We start from the raw sequence: 25171 nt of genomic DNA, 5'->3' as shown, positions 1-25171 counted from the left end.
TAATATCTCATATCTGATATTAGTACATTCAATCTTATTTCCTCAATTCTATATTGCATCGTCTATAACTAATCTTTCACATGCATTCCATCTACTTAAAGACAAAATCTCAGCAAATACAATAAATAAAGTCTCATCAGATACAGATTATAGCATAACAAATCACTGATCTATGAATGTATGCTATATAAGCAATATATAAGTGGTTAACTAGAATTAACTCACTTACCTGTAAGATTCTTATCTGATACAACTTGAGCCGCATTTTCTGTACTTGCTTATTGCCTAAACAATTATCTGTCATTCAACTGTTCTCTTGATCTGTTTCAGCTAGGGGACTTATGCTTATAGTTATTCATTTGCTGACGTTGAGATTGAATTAATCTTTGCTGATGTTGCCACTATTTCTTGTTGTTCTTGCTGCATAGCTATACTGCTATGGAATATCTGGTGATTATCATAATTGTGAGGCGTGAATAAGAATTCAACTCTGCCTCATACTACCGGTTCATGATTTTGTTTTGTTTTTTTTTTTTCTGGCTTCACCAACTTCTAGCTAAGTCCTGGAGTTGATATAAAATCAAGCTGATTCTATGTTCATCTGAATATTCTTCACTTGAACAACTGATTCAGCTTTTCAATTTAACCCCTTTCTAGACATAGCATATTCTGTATCTTTCTGAGTTGGCGAGTACTAGCTTTGGAGTTGTTCAACTAACATACTCCTCAGGGCAATCATCCTATCGATCGGCTCAAAAACTTACCTCAACTCTGTTCTGTTCTGTCTGCGATTCTGTTCTGTATGAGGTTCTCATTCTATCTGTACAATCTGTCTTATGCAATAACAGAAGCAATATATATAGCAGATATTATAACATACAATGTCAGTATATCGTACATATAATCTCATGCTTCTTAATAGAACACATACTTGAAATTTCTCATGCTTTTTCACATATTACATGCTTAAAACGAATTCACTTATTCTAATGAATTCAAGATATCAGGCATACATAACAACGTATAAGCATGTAATTCTTATCTCAATAAAGCAAGTAGTGTTCAATCAAGCAATCATAGTCGCATACAATTCTGTAAAGCAAGTAAAGCATACTCATGCCATACTATAAATGCATGCGACTCAATCTACCCCGCTCAACTTCTATCTTAGTCCAAGACTTTATGCTTTGATACCACCTGTTGTGGGGACCTCGGGTTGCTAATCTCATCTTAGGGCAATAAACGATTAATCAACAATTAATCATATAATAAAAGAATATTCAAACCAAAATTTTTATTTTTTTTCAGAACCCCACGAGCGCCCGCGCCCCATTCAGGCGCGCCCGCGCATAGGTTTCGGACAGAATCTGGTAAAATGATAAACATAAAAGTTGTAGATCTTTGTCTTAGCTTTCCAATGCCACAAACCGCACCCTAATCGGAGTTTTCAGTAAAAAGTTATGCTCATTCTACCAAGAAGGGTCGGTGCAGAAATTTACAAAAATTATCAAAAGCTACAACAAATATCAAAGTTGCTAGGGCTATTTCAAATCTGAAAAATTGCATACATAATCTCAATATGTCCGAAGCATAAACACATGCATATCTAGACATAACAATAATCGCATACATGTTTCTAAGGTGCAATACAATAAACTCAATTCTAAGTTTTCTAAGCTCAAACTAAATCAACACCTTCTAACATGCATTTGACAGCAATCTATTCTTAGCCCGAAGTCTCCACATGCTAATCTTTCTCAATCTTGAGCTATCCAAGCCACATCTGACTCGCTCATGCCCCAAACCTGGTGCAATGCACACATACAAACAAAGCAACAGCCGGATAACTCCGGTGAGAATAAATCTCAGTATGAACAACATGCATATACATCAGTTAAACATATGATATCTATATGCCAAATGAATCATAAATCTTCAATCATGTAATAGGAGATAAAACATGATAGTATGTTCATCTTTAATACCAAGTATATAAACTCATTCAAATCTTGAATGTCATAACATAACATGCTAGCATTTATAAACACATATTCTAATCCCTAAAAATCTCTAGGTTAATGCATAAATGCAATGCATGTGCCAAGGAATAGGCTATCGAATCTGATATCAATAAATCGTAATTCTGGGATCCCGGGGAAATACAATCTTTAACTAACCACCGACTCTCCCAATCGAGGTGGCGTCAAATCTCTCAATCCCCTGACGTTGGTTCAACTATAGTGAGTTATCTAGCTCTAGAAATAAATCTATATTCCGTGCCATGAGTCATCTGACTCTGGAAGTAAATCTATATTCCGTGCCACTCAACTACAGTTCTACAAACGTCATCTGCATTCTAGGCCTTTCAACCCTCTGTGCTTTTCAGGCTGGAGTTCAAGATGAATGCAACATAATCTGAATGCATCAAATCATACATAAGCTAAAACAACATCTTGAACACATTAATCATATAATCATATGATCATATAATCACTCAAAGATACCGACAAATCTGTAAGCATCACATGGAATATGTAAGACATGTTCAATACAGAACATAATATAAATCAAAGAAGACAAGTAAACATTGACATAAATATTCTGGAAATTCAAGAAGATATCTGTCTTGAATAATCTATCTCATTTATGTAAACGTAAACAATAACATATATTAAACATGTATGTATGTGATTTTAGGCAACTCGATAATCAACAACAATCTCGAGTTATTCTGCCCATCTTATTAATGTCTATTCATACCTGCATTTCTGATTCAAATAGCTGACCCTCTGTCAATTCTTGATCAACTACAAGCTGTCCAAATCTGACATCAAATTCTGCTTATTTCAATCAGTGCTACTTGAAGGTATTCTTGATTCAACTTCAAACACTTCAAGTCATTCGAACTTGAACTCGTCAATTCAACTTCGATAATTTTCAAGTCAAATCTGAAATAATGTATAACATATCTAAACATCAATTTCCAATCTGAATCGATGTTTCTTTAAAGCTGATACATTTCAAATCTGACTAAAACAATCGGAATTCAAACCGACGTCATAACTATTTGAATTCGATAAATCTTTCGATTCAAATATCATTATACCTTCATTCTAAATATAACCACATATTCAATTCATCCACTAAACACTTGAATATGAGCTCTAGACATATAGAATGAATAGCAATTCAAAATCTTGAACCGGCGGCGTAACGGATTAAAACCGGAAATTCTAAAAGCTTAAACATCAATTAGACAATCTTATAAGTATCATAACATCCATAATTCAGCAGCCTAATCACGTGAATTGCAGCCCTCAAAATTCAGAATTTCGATAATTCTTTCAATATTCCAAAACATGTCCAAACGACGATCTTTTCTCGATCCGTCTTAGATATGCTATCGTCGTATATGCTAGAACACGTTTATACAATCAAATCTTAATTCTAACAACAACTTAAAATTCAAACATGGTAGAACTTCACAAAACTTACGTCAAAACGTAGCACTCGGAGCTGTGATCGCAAATATATGCTCAATCAGAAATTCTACCGGGCGGATCAAAAGATATCGGAGTTGAAAATCAAAATTTGCTTGAAACCCTTTCTTCTCCCTTCTCTCGGTCACTTGCTGAACATTCTGAAGAATTCCTGCTGATTACACGTTTTTATTCAGCCAAGTTGCAAGGAATTTGCAGTTTGGTCCCTGCACTTTGGCCTAATTGCAATTCAGTCCCTGAACAAGCGATTTAATTCAATTTCAATCCTAAATAATTTAAAAATATTAGAATTCAAGTCTAAACTCTAAATATTCTCAAATTCAATATTCTTGGATTAAAATTAAATCATTTCGGACATTATTGCACTTTAGTCCCTGAATTGCTCAATATTTGCAAATTGGCCCTTTCTCGGATTTTATCCTCAAAATTCATTCTTGATATTTATCATCTTGGAATTCACATCTTAACTTCCATAAATATCAATTGCAAATATTTTTAATCTTTTAATTTAAGAATTCCGGATAATAAACTTCTTAAAATCCGAAAATCCTCAAATTAAATATTTCTGACCCGAAATTGCAATTCCACATTTCTTAACTTCTTCAAATAAATATTTTCTCATATCCGGAATTTAAATCTTAAATCCCGTCATTAAGAACTTAATATTTTCGGGCCTTATAAGAGATGTGCTTGAATTATATTTCTTTAGTGCAGCTCCAGAACCAACAGAAAAAAGATCACACGAACCCTTTCATTTCATCAAGCTAAGGAGACCTGACATGAATAATCAAAGATTCATTAAGGACCCTATTCCTGAGGAAATACCATTAGTGTCCACTTTTGGAGAAAATAAAATCTCAATCAGAAGGGCATGGGGTATTTGGGTTTGTCTCACCGAGATGGACAAGGTTAAGTTTTCGTTCAAATTTTATCAGAATTCTGTGAACGAATCATTCCTGTTAAACACAACGACAGGAAAAACTACAGCTTTTGCGGAAGAACTCTTCGAAAAGAAGAGAAACTTTTTATGGAACAACAAGCTGTCGGGGAGTAAAGAGACTCGCCGAAAATTTTGTAACATGGCTCATATCGGAAGATGGTCAGAGAACATCTGCCCAGAGTGTCCCAACCAGAAGGAGCCAGAATTCGGAAAAAACTTCAGACCCCAAACGGATCGAAAAGATTTTTCCGAGACAAGCAAAGGTTGACAAGGATCACCAAAGATGCGTTTTCACAGGGGCCTACTTTAAAAGCAAAAGATGCCCCGACAACAATAAAGCAGGCATGTGAGGAGAATAAAGCCAAAAGAAAGTGGCAGACATGTGATTCCTCCACTAGTAAAAGATGTCATCAATAATGGCATAAAAAATACAAGACAGCTGCCTCCTCCACTAGTAAAAGATGCCATCAATAATGGCATAAAGAAATAGAAGATAGCTGTAAGATTCCCTGAAGTTTCTCGCTGAAACGAGTGGAACCTCAGCTATAAATACAAGCGTTCAAGGAAGCTGAAGATATCGATCATTCCCTTTAGTTTTCTTACAAATAAATTATTGTAATATTTCTCTCTCTATTGTATTAAGTTTTCTTTATGTATTACAAGAACAAGGCTACTATGAGTAGCTAAACAAGTTGTCTTCTCCTCTTCAAAGGAGTTGATTTATGTAATAATATCATGTCTGAATAATTTCTTTAAATCCTCATGTTCTTTCATGCGCATATTTTATAATTAAATTTATATACCATACGCCTTAAGGTAGAAAATGAATTAAGGCTGTGCTGGGTGTCGTTGAAAGAGCTTGTGCAGAAACCATCTGTTGCGACTGCGTGGTTGGAGTGTGAGGAGCACTTCGTAAAACTCGGCAGGTATGACCCAACGACATTTTGGTCAAAGAGATATTTAAATTTATTTCATCTCACGAAAGCATGTTGGACCCTAATTCGGAGTATATCGGCTGGAAACCTTGCGTAACTGATAGTCTTGCATGGCCGGGACTGGTTCGATAGGTTAACAATGCCACGTACAAAGGATTAGTTGCTAAATAATTTTTAATTCAAAAATGGGGACCGCTAGGGAGTTGAAATAAAGAAAATTGTGGTTAGGGAGTTAAGATAAAGTTTGAAGGGTTGGTAGAGATTTTTAAATCATTTACCCTTAATATAATGCATGAAGGGTGAAAATTAGGTTTGAAAACTACCGACATTATTTTAAAGGAAGAAATCAAAATTTTTGAGTCAAACAGCATACATGTAAATTTCTATCCCGAGGGTTGGACGACCAAAGAATAGGGATGTAAATTAGACGAACAGTTCGCGAACTGTTCGGGTCTTGGCTCGTTAAAAGCTCGTTCGAGCTCGTTTAATGAGGCTCATTAAGGCAAACGAACCAAGTTCGAGCTTTGCAATATTCGGCTCGTTAGCTCATGAACATGCTCGTTAACAGACTCGTTAACAAGCTCGTAAGTCATCTCTTAGACGAAAAAATAATAGTATTGATATTTAATTTATAAATTTACACTTTACTTATGAAAAATATTGAAAAATCTATAAAAATTAATTTATTAGAATAAAATTACAAATTTTAATAATAATATTATATTTTTTTCAAATATATAATTTAGTTTTTAATTAATTTAATGAATATTTAAATTTATAGTTTAAATATATTAAGCTCGTTTAGGTTCGATAAAAACTCGAATAAGCTCGTGAGCCATGAATATATTCGTTAAATAAGCTCGGGCTCGGCTCGTTTATAAATGAAACGAGCTTGAACATTCAAAAGCTCGGCTCAGCTCGGCTCGGCTCGGCTCGTTTACATCCCTACCAAAGAACCAAATTAAGATTCAGGGCTAAAATTTTTAAATAAAAATAAAATACTATTCGAATTGTAAGGCTCTCATTAATCTATATATGTCGTCAAATAGTTGCTGATTTTCACGAAGTTTCTGAAAGATTTAATATTTTCATATAGTAATTTGTTAAACAACGGTAGCATGCGCAATATTGAAACTTTATACACTTGTAACATTAATTAATTTATATATATTGTGAACGTACAAAACAATTATAATGTACTGACCTTAATACATTTTTTGTGAACGTACAAAACAATTATATATATTCCAATTTCTTGGAGCTTGGAATACATTTTTTTGACCTTAATTAATTTTATTCTTATAATTATGATATCAACAAGAAAATGCCAAGAAAATGTACTGGTTTAAATTATCTCTTGAGCTCACGTTCAAATTCTGTGGTCATAATTAACTTATACATGGTCAAAAGTTTTTCTTGTTCCGATTCAACAATTTGAAGAATCCAAACTTTGAAAGAAATTAATGAAATTCTTCACGCAGTTGTGAACCCGTCTGGTCGAGTTTCTTGCAACAAATTAAAGACTTGAGTCCAATCTTACTAGTGCATGTTTAATTTGCAGCTCCATGCATTAATTAATAGTCTCCAGTCTTCATGCATCTATTACACAAACATACGCCAAATGTCAGCATTTACATTCTCATATTGGATTTCACACAAAGAAACACAAGAAAAATGCGAACTAGTTTTAAAATATCATAAATTAATGTATCTTAGGACGTCTACAATATTCATAAAATATGAGCAAATGAGCTCTGTTTCCAAGAAATTTCATAAAAATTTACGATTACAATTATAATATATTTTTTTATTAAAAAAAACTAGGGTTTCATTTGCCATGAGTCTTCAAATTATACTGCAAACCAAAGCCTACGTACTATCTATAAATACCTTCACATGAACCCTGCATATTCAGAGACAGTAGTACCCCAAAATAAACACAAGCTAGCTACCAAAACCAAAAGAAAGAAGGCAAAATTTTGCGGGATCGAATCGAGAGCTACTCGTCAAAATGAATCCTAACAATGGACAGAGCAGCAATCATGGATCATTTTCCAAGCAGGGAAGCGTTATACCTAAAAAAGGGGAGAAAGTCTCCACAAAGGTGGTGAAGAAACTTGTGGAGTACGGAGAAACCGCGGCGAAGTCCACTGCTGATGCCGTCAAAACTTACAAGAACAAGGGAAAAATAAATCCTGATCAAAACTAATATGTAATGCATTTGAATGTGTTATATGTCTATAAATATATAATGCATTTCTAGCCAGCAATATGCATATATGTGCATGTGTCATCTGTGTTTGCATGATTAATTGTGTCTCAGTTTTAGTAATATATGTACTGACTTTAAATGTAATAATTAATAAAACATTCAGCTTGATTATTTCAGGTACTTTTAGTTTTTATTGCACATTTGTAAAAGGATCGTATCGAAATTGACGTCCATCTTTACCATTTCAGTAAATTGATACGAATAATGGAGCTAGGATAAAAAAAAAAACATTTGATACAGTACCCTTAGTTTTGGAAGAATATTTCAACAATGCATTTATGCAATCAAATAAAGTAAGGAAAAGTGGAAATTTGGGTACGATTTCTTTATGAGCTTGTATCTTTTTTTTTTTTAATTTTATTTTTTGTCAATTTAAGCCATTTTCTACTAGAGACGCTCCACACGATAGTATTAGGTGCATAACACATACACGTCAGAAAAATGTTTAAAATTCCCAAACAAAATAGCATAATCAACCTAATTAAATAACTCGACAATATGGGAATTAACCAAAATCACTAAGAAGCAAACGTAAAATACTAAATTTCATTATAACAAATTGAAGGACTTGAGCACCACACATGATTTTAAACATCACAATATATAAATGTATTTTTGAGTGACGTCGTTCAAGATCAAATCAAATATTCAAATGTATGAAGATATTTACGTAGAATAGTCTCAAATTTACTTAATTACCCTTTCTGTCATTAAAAAAAAAAGTTTGTACATGAGAATTGTAATTTTTGGGCAAATACATGAACACGAGATTTCTTAGAAGATCAAAAATTTACGAATGTGGTTGCTTTAGATATATATATAAAAAATTATATATATATATATATATATATTACACACACACAATGTAGAGAATCTTGGGACGATTGGTAACTTAATGATGAAAATTCGTCAAGGTCTTAATCCGCCCAGATTTCTTTCGTTAAATCACATGAGGCGCACGGCTAATAGGGTGGCTCATTCGTTGGCTCAGGAAGCTTTACGTTCTTTGTCTTTCGATCTTAGAATTGTTATCTGGTGTTCTACCGAATTCGTTGTCTGTATTGGTTTCCCAAGATCGGAGAAATTAATTATATGAATGTTTTTATTCTCAAAAAAAAAATATGTATATATACACATACATATAGACTCACGCAATGCGCGTAAGTGTGTAAATGTGTCTACAATTTAATTTCATTATTTTTTATAATTCATGCTGAAGGTTGGAAATAATTAGAAGCGAAAATTTTAAAAGAAAACTCATTAATGTGTCTACAATCTAATTTCATTATTTTTATAATTCATGCACGCGTACGTGAATATTTTGTGCGTTCAAGTGTGAATAATTTACAAGAGTTGTTTTCACGAAGTTTTTGGAATCATTAATTCGTAGTTTGTCGAATATCAGTGTTATCAGTGTTAATTAAACAGGGATAACAATAGTAATAAATTAAAACTTGAGAAGGCAATATTCTTGAATTAAGTGACCAGAGGATATTCAATTTTTTAGACTTTTACCTCACAAACCATATTAGCTCTTCCACGCGACGTTATATATATATATATATATATATATATATTATTACGAATGATTAATCTAACTACATTAAAATTAATCACCGTGTAATCACTAATGCTTTAAAAAAAAAGGTAATTTGCTCAAATTTGCATTGAGACGGTGTCTGCACAGATAGAATTTCTCACTTACATTTGCTTATTGCATCAATTACTTTGTTATTCAAACACTATTTTTCTTGTTTTGTTTTTCCAATCAATCAAATTAGTGTAGGGTTTTATATAATATGGAGGGTTGAATATATGAAAGCTGGTCGCCAAGTGTTGTTTGGTCGGTCCTCTAAAATTAATTTACGCTACGTTACGCTGTGAGACTTGAATATATGAAAGCTGGTCTCCTCAAGGGCTCAAAGCTTAATTTCCCCAATTTTTAATACATGATTTTTATACAAATCAAAATGCTCATTCATTCACACACACACACACACACGAAATGTACGTAGGCACATATATACATGCATATGGAGCATTCACAAAATATAGGAACTAATTAATCACTTCCACATATATAATAGATATATATTAATTAATGAAAAAAATCGAGACATCCACATTTAATTTGTGCGTAAATTATGAAGAAATGAGCTCATGAATACTTCTGAGAAATCTCATAGAAATTAATATGTTTTTATGATTATTCTTGCGTCTATATATAGATTTGAATAATGTCTTGTAATTATGTGCATTTGTCATTGGTTGCATGGTTGATTGTGTTTAAGTTGTATTTATATTTATAGTGAATTTGAATGTGATAAATACAGCAAGTTAATTGATTATTTTAGGTTTTAGTTTTTATTGCACTTTTTTGAAGAGATGAGAAAATGGCTTCCAGATTACTTTAAGACAAAGATATATGTCATCTGAACATTAATGAAATTGGGATTCATGCCCCAAAGAAAATTGAAAATTAAATTTATGAACAATATCTATTATTATATTCTTCAATTGAAATATAAAATATAATAAAAAGTCAATTAGTTTTATGATTCAGAAATAATTAAATATTCAAGTGGGGCTATTGCGTACGTGTTCCTATTTTCCAAGGACGGTGGACGCATACATAATGAGTGAAATTTATGTGAATGTACGTACGAAATTAATGACAGTTTGATTCAGGATTATATTTTGAATGTCATAGAAGTTACTTATATGATATATATTATTATTAATGCATATAGAATTTTTGAAAAAAAAACATTCTTTGTTTTTATTTCCACATCATTGACATAAAATATAAATATATACTCGATCGTACGTGTTATAACAAGTTTCTATTAGAAAAATCTTCGAACAGTATGACGTGAAGGTTATTTTAAAAAATAATTAACTAATATCACGATGATATGCGGGCTTATAATCTCTTAACCATATTATTGAAAAATGTGTATGATAATGAAGTTGATTATAAATTTAGAGGCTACAAAAATTGCATAGATTTTGCTGCAAATCCGGCCACAGAAAGTGAGATTATGATATAAATTAAAATGTAAATTTTAGGTCATATATGTAATTTACACAGTGTCTAGTTTTGATTATGTTATATTAGTCCACTCACAATTTTAGTTCATTTTAGTACTTTTTTTTCAATTTTAAATTGAAAAAAAAAAAGAAAAAATAAAATGCATGCAAATTAATTAATAGGCTAAAATCTTATATTGACCAACAGCATGACCAAAGTGAAAAGCGTATAACTTACAAGACCAAAAATATAATTTTTTTCTAACGCAGGTTTAGTTTGATGGAGAAAATTTGAATTGGGAGTAATTTCTAAGAATATTTTTTTGCAAATTTGATTGTTCTAGATATAAATATTACTGTAAAATATATGTACGTGTGCGTAAATATAGGTATCTAAAATTGAATTTATATGATTATAATTTATAAATGCACGCAGCAGGCTGGAAATTAGGTTTGGAAATAGCTACCCACATTATTATTTGAAAAAGGAAAAATATAAAGTGTAAATGTAACAATTTACTAGGGTTGAACGTCCAATTAAAGGATCAAATTAAGGTTTAGGGTTAAAGTTATTAAATAAAAATAAAATATTATTTGACTTCTCAGGCCCTTATAATCTATGTCGTCAAACTGTTGCTAATTTTCACGACGTTTCTGAAAGATTTAATGTTTTATAATAAAAAATTTGTTAAACAACAGTAATAATAGTTGTAATAGATTGAAACTTTCAAACTTTTAACAGTGTTTAACAATAAATATATATATATATTTATTGCCATCAAAGTCGTTAAACAAATTCTCGTCCTTAACTAGTCGAGGGTCAAATTCGTTGGAGCTTTGAATACTTATTTTTGACTTCATATTCCCATTATGATATTCTTGACCTCACATGGATCGAATAGTTGTGGTCACATATATGAAACCCTATATACATGGCGAAAAAAGTTTGAATTTTTTTATTGTTCCGGTTCAACAATTTGAAGAATTCAAAATTTTCAAAGAATGCCAACTGTCTAATCTTGAAATAATGCCAACTGTCTAGAGTACTCTCTAGACATAACGTCCACAATGAAATAAATTCAGTCAAATTAAATCGATTATTTACTAAAACTAATTTTTAGCTCGCCCATGCATTCTTATATACTAGTATTTGGACGCACGCGTTGCGTGCCTTTTATTATCTATTTTTTAATTAAAAAAAATAATAATGAATAGTGAAATTTAAAAAATGACATTTTTTGTAAATAAATATTCATGAAATGACAAAATATATAATGAAAATGACATATTTGTAATTACATAAACATTGAAGGACAAAAATCAAAGGATGTCAATACCAAGAGATCACTTGCTCTTACATAATATATACTAGCAACGTGTTGCACGCATTGCGTGTTAGATAATTTATTTTTATAATAAAATTATATTTCAATTAAAATTTTCAGTACTTAAAATGATTGTATTATATATTATATACAAAAATTGAGGTGAAAAGAAAAGAAATAGTTAAATTAAAAAAATAAATAAATCATAATGGAGGGAAAAAAATTGAGATAGTGGAGGGAATAGTTTTTTTTTTTATTTTCAATTTACTGGCATACCAAGAGATCATAAGGCCAGAATATAAAGATATGTATTTATATATATATATAAGTTTTCAGCTGCCCAATAATTCTTCTCCACTTCATATCCGACCAGGGTTTTAGTTGTTTATGTTTTTTATTTTTTTCACCACTATAACCCACCACATTAATTACTCCACATAATAGATGTTAGTTTTAAAATATCATATACTTTTATCTAGGGTCGATCTCTACATTTCTAATTGTAAGCAAACGGACTCTTTCCTTCCGAGAAATTTCACAGAATTTGCGATTAAAATTATAATATATTTTTTTCAAAAAACAAAAAACAAAAAAAAAAAAAACTAGGCTTTCATTCGCCATGAATGTTCAAATTATACCAAACAAATTAAGGCATAGTTTGGTACACATGATAAGGGAGTGAATAATACAACTAAAAAAATACTACAAAAAGACATGATTACCCTCCACATATAAAAACTTCTAAACTCTAAACACGCCTCATTATCTTCCACATTACGGTAAGGTTAATTTTGTCATTAAAATCAAATATATAAATTTAATTACTCTTATTAAAATCATACCAAACATTCACTATAGTATCCTATCATTTTACTTATCCTTAATTTATCCTATATCCTATACTTATCCTATCCTATGTATCAAACTATGCCTAATAGATACTAGAAAATCTATATATACACACACATCCACGTACCAATTAATTACTCCACATAATAGATGTTAGTTTTAAAATATCATATACTTTTATCTAGGGTCGATCTCTACATTTCTAATTGTAAGCAAATGGACTCTTTCCTTCCGAGAAATTTCACAGAATTTGCGATTAAAATTATAATATATTTTTTTCAAAAAAAAAAAAAAAAAAAAAAAAAAAAAAAAAACTAGGCTTTCATTCGCCATGAATGTTCAAATTATACCAAACAAATTAAGGCCTATGGGCTATGATCTATAAATACCTTCACATGCACCATGCATATATTTTCAGAGAGACAGTACTACCCGAAAATAAACACAAGCTATACCAAAATCAAAAGAGAGGCAAATTTTTGTTGGATCAAATCGAGAGCTAGTCGTCGAAATGAATCTTAACGATGGAGAGAGCAGCAAGCATGGATCATTTGGAAAGCAGGGTAGCCTTAACTCAAACACACGTTAAGATTTCGAATTATTCCACTAGAAGAAATGAACGTACATTAATACACACAAAAATAAATTCCATCTTTCACCAACGAAACTACATATGAAAACTCGAGCAAGAGCCAATAGTGTCACCAAGTTCACAGGTACAATGACATCCAGAAATTGTTTTAGTTCCTAAGAAGGGAACGAGAAGAAAAATCCCTTCTTGTTTGGCCTTTCTCCACAAAGCGAGGGATGGGATACCAGTTATCTTCAACCTCTAGGGAAAAGTTTTCTAGGTTTTTCATAACTATTAAGTAATGGCAAGGTAGGCTTGTTTACATTGATGGGATGGATATTATCTAATACAGACACGAATTTGAACATTTCGGTTCAATCGCTTATAGCGCCAGTATCCTCATTGTCACTTATATCACTATACACTTGAGGCTCTCCACCATCTAGAACACTTTCAGTTTCCATGGAATCTTGAGATCCCTCATCATCACTGTCATCGTTGTCCTCGAATATAACAGGTGTTACCATATCGATATCTTCTTCTCCATCATCAACAGTCTACAATAAAAAAAGAGCAATGTTACCTAACTCGTGTGTTCTAAAATTACAATGATTCCGCAAGTGTGCCTACCGATGCGTAAAGAATGTCCAGGCAACTTGAGAGTTGCAGAGCCTGATCAAATAATGAGGTTCGGGATTCTATGATCTGCAAGCCCATTAAAAAGTGCAATCAAGTTATTCGGAATCAAACTCTACAATCATGTTGAACTTAAATGACAAGTTACATTACTCATTTAGTCATTTCCAAGTGTATCAATCTGTAAGAAAAATGAACCATTTGAATCCATAAATTTACAGACTGACACAAACACGCTAAGTAGCATTCACATATCATATCAATTAAACATTTTTTCTATGAAATTATTTTCGAACCTGATATAACGAGTTTAATGCTACAAAAGAAGATTCTTGGGAAATTATACTGGCAGCATGCAGAAGCAGTAAACTTCGGAGCCATGGAAGAGCACAAGCCAACACAGCACCCCTATCAAATTAGATGCACAAGAAAATACACAAATTGATGAGACTGTAATTATGAGTTAAAGAATTTAAAATAGACACTTTTGTCTATTTGACATTTCATATACTAAAATTAAATTCATCCAAGTTACAGCCAGATAATGACATTCAGGAACGAATCAGGTAGACATCCAAGAGTTTGGCCAGACTCATTTTTGCATATAATAAAAATTTATCAGAACTACTTTTTCAACAGGTTGAAACTTTTTCTGCTCATTCTCAAGTTTCCTTCTGATGTCAATTATGGAATTTCTTTCTTTTTGTTACCTCAACCCAACAATTGATAGGAGAGATTGTAGGAGCTTAAGGACATCTGATGGATTCAATGGCGACAGTGAATTTGTAATTACCTGCAGCAGAATAATCCATCATAATCTATTAATAAAAATGAATGTTTTGCATGAATAAATAATGTTGAGAAAAAACTATGACAAACAAAGACTGCATTGACCGAAACCTTCTCATCCTGTCTTTTTAAGCAATCTATAAGAAGTGCCTGATCATCAGCACGAAGTGCTTGCTTGAGTAAGATATAAACTGAATCCACAGTAGGTGGCTTTGTGCGAGAAATATCTACAAAATCATTATTAGTTGCTTCACTGTCTTCAGCCAAGTTGAGGCTCGCGAGTTTTTCACCCATGGTTGGTTCATTCAAGTCATCCGTCATCACCACACCATCTTTATCTCCAATAACTATTACCACAAAGGAGAAGGGAAAGAAAGAAAGGAAATCCTGAATGATTCTTTATGCCACAACTGATTTTATCCATAATCCATAAGAACAAAAAATTATGCTCGGAAGTATGTTAACTAATTGCATGATTGCATACTCATGTCATTTTTTCAATGATACTAGTTATACAAGCACATGACAGGACATAAAAAGAAAGTCAAAGGTGGTAAAAATTACTATTTTAAATCAATCTAGTATTGGTTCACAGTTCATTTAAAAACTAAGGACTGAAATAACACATAAATTTCTCTTTTTTTAGCCTGTGGTAGAAAAGGGAAAGCCTGAGCCTCTGCACAAATTTCTGGTAAACAGACGGCAGAAGCTGAAAATTCAAGGTTCTCTCTCCCATAAATGAGTGGAATTATAAGCATAAAATTCTCAAGTTATCAAGCAGAATACTGCAATAGAAAAGCAAGAACGAATTGTTCAGTATCCATGTAGCTTTCGCATTTCTTTCTTTAGTGTGTTCCCACGATAATTTTAACATCATACTGTTAAAAGCACTGTAAATTAACATAGAAACACGTTTATAAACTACTCCAACTCCAACTACAGAAACTTCTGTACAATTTTTCTATTGATGTCAAAACAGAACCAGCGAATAATACATTACTACCTGTATTAAGAAATCGGGAAAATGAGGAAACTTGAATAAAAACCACACCTTTAGACGAAATAACCTCAGATTCAACTCCATTAGCAATAGCTGAATCGTTCTCTCTAGATTTCCTTTTCGAAGATTTATCTTTCCTAGCCATCACTATTCCTGCAACCGCAAAATCAGTCATTGTTTATTTACAAAAGCAGAAGAGTTTATGTAATTTCACATTAAGATATCGCAAAATTATTACAAACAAATGAAAATTAAACGAAGGGGATCCAGTCACTGTTTTCGGAGCTTACCAGAGAGAAATCGAACTTCTTTTTTTTTTTTTTTTCTAAAGCAAGAAATCGACTTTTTTGAGAGAACAACGATCACAGAGTGATCAACGATGCGAGTCAGGGATGGATGACTGTGGGCTTTTTAGGGTTTAAGTAATTTTGAAAGCCATGAGTATTGACCCATTTTATTCAGGGCTAGCTAGCTGTGGGCTTTTAGGGTTGAATTAATTTTGCAAACCCATGAGTAATGGCCTATTTTATTAAAAGCTATATAAAAAATATATTGTTTAAAAAAAGAAAATCGTTCGGTTTCGATTTTTGTTTTTAAAAAATTACCGAATTTCGAATTAGATGGTTAAATCGGTAACTTGATTAATGTTCACCCTTAATACTAGATCTAGCCACGGTCTGGTACGGGTCGTGGAAACACGGACCCTTAACTGGCCCGTATTATCGGTTATGGTATGGGTCGCGGAACCTCCGGCCGACCCTTTTTAAATAAAAAACTAATAAATATTAAAAAATAAATAATAATAAAAAAATTGCACAGTTGAACTTTTAAAAACTCAATTAAATATTTCATTATCTCGATAAAAAAATCTATACATTTTTTTTTACAGATCCTTGTAACATTAATAAAGGATATCAATCATTAGATTAGTCAACCAACTATGGAAATTCTCGGGTACCCAACAAAAATATGTAGAAGAAGAACAAGCCAAATTCTCTAAGGAGTGAGGCACAATATTGGCAGATCTTCGAACATGAAAAAATGAGACTATAGCAAGGTCTTCTGACAAAGCTTTAATCTATGTATTTAAAATTAATTTAATTTAAAAAATATGATAGTAATAAAAGAGTTTTGTTAGGAAAATAAATATTTTTATTAATATTATTTGTCTAAACCATAATAAGTCGTATATTTCTTCCATCTCGATTATATAGTCTTACTTTCTATTACTCTAGAAAATAATATTATATTATATAAATAATCTCTTGAACCATAACTCGTTAATGTCATACTCATATTAATTATGATTTATTCAGTATTTATAAAATATATTAATTCGAAAACATACAATGGAATATTGAGGTTTGAAGGTTTTTTATGATTCAAATGAATGAAAATCATCAACCGAATGTGTTTGTCCTATCATAGAAAATGATTCTAAATATTATATATACCAAATCAATAATCATTTTCATAATACATAACTCAAATTCTGAGTGTGAGAAATAATTATACAATATAGACGTTCTTCACCCTTTTCAGCAGAAATTATATTCATCAAAACACTCTTGGTTTGAATATTGTTAGACCGCATAAACAATATACAAATATTCGATTAAAAACATCCAAGATATTTGAGGTTGTTTTTAAGCGTGCACTACGAGAATAACATTATTAGGAATCCATTGTAAGTTGGAGAAACATTTGCTTAGTCCGACTGCATCACCGTAGTGGCCAAAGCAAATAGTTTCTTAAATAAAGAGAGTATACGCGTTTTGAATTCAACTTATCATTTTGTAGCAGGTGATTCGTGCAATTTCTTAACAGTAGTAGTTTACAAAAGAGAATCCCTGACAAAAGTAGAATTGAAGGATATATATAGATAATTCATTCATAAGTTCTTGAATTCAGATTCTATTACTTATTTAATTTTTTAAAATAAAAAAAATATTTGTTTTGACATTACCCAGTCTCTTGGCAAAACAATCATGGCGCCTCATTCAAAACCCTGATTTTCTATTGGGTTGTATCCTTAAGAGCAGGTACTTCCGTCGTCATGGATCTGTATTATCTGCGGGTATGGGTAGCAATCTTTTTTACATATGGCGTTCGCTCCTTTGTCTCAAATATCTATTAGTCAGTGGGTTGATTTGGCGAGTTGGAGACAGAAGGCCTATTAATATCTTTGATGACAAATGGATCCCTAGTTTGCACTCGAACATGGGATCGAATAGTAACATTTAGTACTCTAATTAAGGATGGCTCTTGGGATGTTGACTTGATAAGAGATAACTTTAATCAGTATGTTGTAGGGGAAATAATCAGAATTCCGCTTCCTCAAAGACCTAATAATGATACAATATTTTGGTGCTTTGATGAAAAAGGAAAATATTCAATGAAAGATGGATTTCGATACCAACGTGGTATGTTCGTAGCCCTAGAAAATTAGCTGACTCAACCAAACAAAAAATGGAGGTCATTCTCATGGAGTCTCTCAATAAACAACCGCCCAAAGTTTGATTATTTTGGTGTAGAGTCTATTATGACTGTATTGCATCAAACCATAACTTGGCTCGTCGTCACGTTCCGGTTAGTGTAAACTGTGCTTTATGCAACTATTACTAAGATACATCATGTCATGCTCTATTATACTTAGTGCTATTACACATCTATGGAAGTCCACTCCATTTGAGTTTAATTGTGAAGGGCAATGGGAGTGCACTTCAGATTTTTTTTGGCTAGATGAAAGAGAAGCTAAACAAGGAGGAATTTGAGAGTTTTGCAATTCACACTTGGGCTGTATGGAAAACTAAGCAAGAGTTTTTGCATGGGGATAGAAGGGCAAAGATGTCAGATGATTTGGGGTGGAGTTCAGCTCTTCTAGCTGATTTTCGCAAAGCAAGAGATCTCGGCCACATGAGCTTGGAGAATGAGAGGGTTAAGAGAGAGAGAATGTAGTAACCCAGTCCCATTTTATAAGATTAAGTGATTTTAAACATGTTAGAAAATGACGTATAATTTTAAATGTGGCAAAACATGTTTAAGGAGTTATTATTTGGTAAAAATTAGTGGAAAATCATATCTGGAACGTTCAAAAATGGTACGAAGGGTCCCGGGGGTCCCAAACCAGTTCGTAAGCACCCAAAAACAGTTTGGAAGGAGCGATGTGTTCGGAGCTTACAAACCATTTCGGATCTTTCTCCGATCGAAGCTTTCGATCTACAGTTCGGAGCTTTTGAACTCATCTAGGAACAGGTGTCAAGGTGGCTTGAACACGTAGCTGCATGCATGCAGATCGGAGATTTTGATCGCAGCCGATCGGAATATGGTGTGCATGCACAAATCGAAGCTTCTGATCATGCTCTATAAATAGGGGTTCCGAGGAGCTCATTTCTCACACATTTTCGAACATTTTCTCTCGTGTTTTGTGGGTTTTGGGGGGTTTCCAATCTTTCTAGGCATGGGGCGGAGTCTTGGTGAAGTGTGTGAAATTCGTAGCGGAGTTGTACCCAAATTCTGGGCATCGACAACAAAGGGCTTACGACAGACGCATGTATAATCCGAGACTCTTAGAAATAATTATGAGAATCTATTAGCTTATTTAAGGCTTGTAGAACATATTTAGTAATATGTCATGATCTTGAATTTTAGGCTTGAACCTTAAACTTGAGCTGATAGGAAATTGCCTATAGAGGTACGTAAGTACAAATTGAGATATTCAGATGAATATACATGTTTATGTGTTGCATTATTAATTATCATGAGATTCATGATATAATGTTCACTATTTGTATGCAAAATTTGCATATCATGTTGAGCATGTTATCCTTTAAAGATAGTCAGTTGTTCTAAGGCCACTCAGCCCTAGGTTTATTTTTGTTGTACGATCGGGTACCGTGTGACACCCACTGAATCGATGGGATAGCGTGCACGGTTTACCCAGGACAGTTCTATGTCCAATATCGGGTCAGTATGTATGGCGCCAACTGGATCTTCGGAGCAGCGTGCGCATACTGGAGGCGCCTGGTTTCTGAGCTAGAAAATCTGAGCAAGATTTTTTAGATATGATCCCAGTTTATCCAAAGCATTCATATTCCATGTTGCATATATCATATCGACTTGTATATTCGGTACATTACATATTGGGTGTTAGCGCTCACGTCTGTGTTTTTATCTCGGACACCCTATTCGACGGGACATGTTGCAGGTGGACCAGGAGCGAGATCAGTGGATGATTGGTGACTAGGGGTTTGGTGCCAGGAGTAACAAGAGGTTTCTAGATTAAGATTTTATTCGGTATTTATTATCTTTCGATATGGTACCAGACCCGCCCCGCCAAAAATATATATTAATATATAAATTTAAAATATATGTATATATATATTAATAATATATAATTATATTTTTATATTAAATAATCAATATTTTATTCATATTTTGAGTTTATAATATTTTTTAGTTGAAATAATTTTAATATATCATGATATCTTTAATATAAAAATATATTATTATAAAATTTCTTTAGTTTTTAATTATTAATTAAATAAAAAATAATACATTTTAACTTGTGAGAATATTTTTTGTCCTAAATATTGTTAATATAAATTTTAAAAATAAATTTAATGATTTTTTTATTAGTTTTTTAACTTATTTAAATTTTTTATTTAATAAAATTTAAATTATATAAAATTTGACGGGTCCAACGGCTCTAATCTGAATTGGACCAGCCGGGTTCACGGGGCGAGGCAGGTCGGGTCTTGGGTTTGCCCAAACCCCCCCGGATCCCGACCTGCTGCCATTCCTATAGTTGTTAATAGTGTAGCACATCAAATTGCTCGATTTGCTTTTTCTTTCCCGTTATCTTTTATTTGGGTAAATGATGAATTTTCCGTCGGTTAGGCTTGTAATAAACGCTTATTCTCAATAAATTTACGAGCTCTCCGTCAATATATATATATATATATAAGTACAACATTTACCATTCAAAAAAAAAAAAAAAAAGGGGCCCCTTCTCCGAACCTTACCGACATCGACTATTCAAGAAAAAAATTTGACTTCACCTAAGAAGCGAACAAAAAATGGGTTAGAAGAATACAATCACCGACCATCCTACTTTGCATATTCAACCAGTACCTCAGGTGATATAGCCTCAAACCGCTAAACAACATATACTCATCCTAAATTCCTAATTCATAAAGGGGAAGCAGTCCCACTCTCTTGAAAAAAAAATATATAAAATAAATCACATCCTTACGTACTTAATCATATCATTCTTAACATTTGCAATTTAATCCTTTTTTTCCAAAAAAACATCTGAAATTGCGATCACTTTGACTTGAAAATAAATAAAAATGACTCAAATAACATTCATGACATTTTTCGTTTCATCCCAATTCAAAATGTGGTAATTATGCAGGATAAAAATAACCTATCAACTTTTTTTTTTTTTGAGAGGTAATAACCTATCAACTACAAGTCCACACCACACCAGATTTATCAAGTTATCCAAGCAGTAAAAACGCAATAAAAGTAAATAATTTTACTTAATTGCTCCTTCAGTAAATTTGAAATAAATTTTAAAAAAGCATTTGTTTAAGTGTTTTTTAGAAGCTGAAATTTATCTGAGTTTGTATAGAAAAAGCGTAACTCAAAAAAGAGTTAAATATCTCTTACTTTTTAAAGTGTTTTTATTATTTTATTTTTTTAAGGTAGTTTTGAGAGTTGGAAAAAATAAATAAAAATTTAAACAGAAGTCGAAATATAAAAATTTCTTGTCTTGTTATTTGTGATTTTTCCGTATATTTTTGCCTGAAAATCACGAAAAAACTGGTTATGAGCGCCAAAATTTCTCCCAAAGTGATCATTTCAATGTATAAGTCAGACAAAGAAAACATGGAAGAAATAGTCAAGAAACTATTTGGAGAAACATCATGATTCATGGGAAAGAAAGTGCATAATCTTCTTCCACGTTGTCTCCGTAATCAGGAAGAAAAATATAAATATATATCTTATAAACTTTCATGTTATTTTGATTTATAAACGGTTTATCCATGATCTGATGAGATGTGTGGCCCACTTAAGAAGAACAATGCCCATTATGATATGTGACCCATGGTCTGATAAAATTCAAGGGCGGCCCCATTAAAGGGCAAGGGAGGGCAGCTTTGATTTTCTTTTTTAATACCCTTACATGTAAAATAAATTTATAATTCATGAGTATAGATTATGAACTAAATACGAAAGTACAAGAGAATGGCAAAAACTCTTAAGTTATTTTTCGTTATTTAATGTGTACAAAGTGATCCAAAAATCTGTGGCTCGTAATTTTGAAAAAATTGAAGCCCAAAAACTAAGTTTTTAAATCTAAACACAAATGAGTTTAAATTTTTTAAACCTAAAAACAAATCGTTGAGGCAGAAATTGTTAGCTTACAAGCTTGTGAGTTTGAATTTGATTTTAGCAGTCGTAACAACTGCAATGAAAAAATTATTTTTTTATGTGAAGATTAATATGAATATTATAAATTAGTTATACTAAAAAATATGTATTTTGTAGTTTTTTGAATAAAGTTATTAATAGTTTTCAGAAAATGTCAAGTTGTAGGGATATATTTTAAGTTAAATTTGAAATCTAACAATATTATTTACATTATTGGAGTACTATATTTAAATTTTGTTATGTATGTGTATATACATTGTGATATTTGTTTCTCGGTCTGCCGCCCCTGATAATATTGACAAGTTATAGCCAAATTTAGATAATGAATATTTGGCATATTCATATCCAATAATAATCATCTGATCCAATCACTACCAACAATCTACTTATTACCCACAAAACACGGCCTAAGTTCAAATAAAAAATGAATACATCCCGATGATATGTATCTTAGGGCATCACATTTGTTTAAGTGTTTTTTGGAAGCTGAAATTTTTGTGAGTTTGTATAAAAAAAACCGTAACTTTTTAAAAGATTTAAATATCTCCAAGTTTTTAAAGTGTTTTTATTATTTTATTTTTTCTTTAAAACAGTTTTGAGAGTTGGAAAAAAAAAATTAAACAGAAGTCGAAATATTAAAAGGGAAAATTTTGGGAAAATACGCACTCAGAAACATTTATATGTGTTCCCTCCTCATGTCAGAGTTTTTTTATTTAAAGTCCCTGATAGTACAAAATTATTTTTTTTTACTCCCTGTCCATGATATTTAACATATTTTTAATTGTTTTAATTAATTAAATATTATCATCCTCTCACTTTCTCCCCCAATTCACACGCTCAACCCCTTACTCACTTTCTCCCCCAATTCACACGCTTCAAACCCCAATCCCTAATGAAGAAACCCTCCCTGCAATTCTGATTCAACCATAGGCGAGAAGAATCATCAAGAAATTTTCGAATTCGAATCGGTAGCACAAGTGAAGGATAAACTGAAAATGCATTTCCAAATCTATTGTCCGTGAAAACGCACCGTCCGACGACTATCTTAGACGTAAGATTTCTTCTCTTGATCATTGATGCAATCTTGGTGGGTTTATTTGCGATTATATTTATTGGGTGTTTTTTAAAAAAATTATGCGCTTTCCTGATTTTTGTTTCTTCCTTGGTGTAAGTGACTTTTAGATTGTTTATTTTATCTTTAGTTTGAAATCTGGAATTGAAGTGGTGGATTGAAGGAACTGAAAGATATATTTTTCAATTAAAAAAATCTCTCATCCCCCTTTTTAATAATTTTAATTGTTTTCTTCTTTTGATAAAATTGTCATTTAAATTACTTTTTGCTTAATTAATTCTTGTGGCTCGAAGTACTTAATGCTATATACAAGTTTACGCATAATGGATTAAAAAGAGGGAAGTTTGGATGTTGATGACAGTGGTCGATTTATTGTCAGCTAGTGTTTTTCTTGTGTATGTCTTGATATATTGTATAATGTCATGGTTTTATAGAGTTTGTTTGAAACTTAGGAATTGTTATTTTGAATGAATTAAGTATGAGTTTTTGTTTTAAATCCTGATTTTGGTCTAAATTTACCATGTCACTTTTTTAAATGACTAGGTTACACAGGTTTTTGTCTGTTTCTTGAAGAAATGGGCTGGATCTGGATCTTCAAATTATTCATTTTTGGGTAGCTGCGAGTATAAAGAAGATCTTTATATGATCTCCATTTGTAATGGCTTTAGTCTAATGGAGTTGTTTCTTAGTCTTGGGAGAAAATGTGAGGAGATTGCTCCACAAAATGTGATCTTGCAATATCTAGCTCCCCATCGAAAGTTGTATGTGACGTTGAAAGAAGACGATGACGTTCGTAACATGACACATCTTCACACGGCTATGAGACTGACAATAATTAATATGAGGGCAGTGAAAAAAGATCATATGGAAGGGAACAATTCGGGGAGGTAAATAATTTGTTACTTGTATTTTTTGTTTTTGCATGAATCGGGTTGATGTTGATTTGCTTGGTAAGAAATTTTTAATTTCAATTGATGATGATATCTCGGGTTTATATTGATTTGCTTGGTAAGTAATATATAGCTCCCCATAAAAACTTCATACAAACAAAATTTATACAATTTCATTTTCAAATTAAAGTTGTCTAAATATTTTCTTGGAAATATATCTTTAAAATTCCCTCTTTTATAAATTTTTGCTTGGAAAATGTAACTGTATAAATTTTTGCTTGAAAAGAAATCTTTAAACGAATAAAACTGATGATGGCTTATTGTTTAAATTTTATATGCATCCATAATTTCAATTTTCCACATTTTAGTTTGTTGAAAAGTCTTTCTATGTTAATTATATAATGATTGAATGTTACATATTTTGTTATATACATATCATGCTAACTAGAAGTGTTGTATTTGCACCGATGCTATATTGATTATGTTAAACTGTTAAGGCATGAATCTGAAGAGGAGACACGGACTAGTACTGATCGCTATCTTGATGTGGGTTTGGTGAGCAAGTCCCTAGATGCTTGGAGTCACTGCATCCGTGGAGAAGGTCAAATTTTCACGGATGCTGCAGAATTTTGAAACTATGCCAAAAAATATGCAATTGCTACGAGACGATCTTTTAAGTATAAAAAGAATGACAGTGAGAAAGTTATTATAATTTGTAGTGTGAAAACATGTTCTTGGAGAATATATGTCTCAAGACATAAAGCTGACAATATTTTTGGCATTAAAAAATGTAACCTAGTGCATACGTGTGGGGATGACAATCTTCGTAGCAGAGGACATCCTAGAGCCGATGCTTCGTGGGTTGCCAATGTTGTGATTGACAGATTGAGAGGAGAGCCCTCTTATCGGTCGTGCATGATGTTG

At 32.0% G+C, this 25171-nt stretch overlaps 1 protein-coding gene across 1 annotated transcript; it reads right to left on the bottom strand.

The window, feature by feature from the left end:
* Positions 1-13442: 13442 nt before the first annotated feature.
* On the bottom strand, positions 13443-16240 carry LOC140875615 (U3 small nucleolar RNA-associated protein 5-like). Its single transcript, XM_073279341.1, has 7 exons — positions 16138-16240; positions 15899-16000; positions 14959-15194; positions 14769-14851; positions 14355-14466; positions 14053-14127; positions 13443-13979 (listed from the first exon to the last, which is right to left on the bottom strand). Exons 2-7 carry the CDS (start codon positions 15990-15992, stop codon positions 13797-13799), a joined length of 783 nt encoding a protein of 260 aa, XP_073135442.1. The 5' UTR covers positions 15993-16000; positions 16138-16240; the 3' UTR covers positions 13443-13796.
* Positions 16241-25171: the final 8931 nt, after the last annotated feature.

This window comes from Henckelia pumila, chromosome 1, assembly GCF_033568475.1.
Source record: "Henckelia pumila isolate YLH828 chromosome 1, ASM3356847v2, whole genome shotgun sequence".
Classification (NCBI taxonomy): Eukaryota; Viridiplantae; Streptophyta; class Magnoliopsida; order Lamiales; family Gesneriaceae; genus Henckelia; species Henckelia pumila.
The sequence above is the reverse complement of the archived record's forward strand: the minus strand, read 5'-3'. Positions and strand labels throughout refer to the sequence as shown.

Coding starts and splice junctions, on each gene's coding strand:
- LOC140875615 (XM_073279341.1), bottom strand. CDS start 15,992: ATGGCTAGGAAAGATAAATCTTCGAAAAGGAAATCTAGAGAGAACGAT. Junction 15,195..15,898: donor TGAGGTTATTTCGTCTAAAG/GTGTGGTTTTTA, acceptor TTGTGGTAATAG/TTATTGGAGATAAAGATGGT. Junction 14,128..14,354: donor CATTAAACTCGTTATATCAG/GTTCGAAAATAA, acceptor ATGGGCTTGCAG/ATCATAGAATCCCGAACCTC.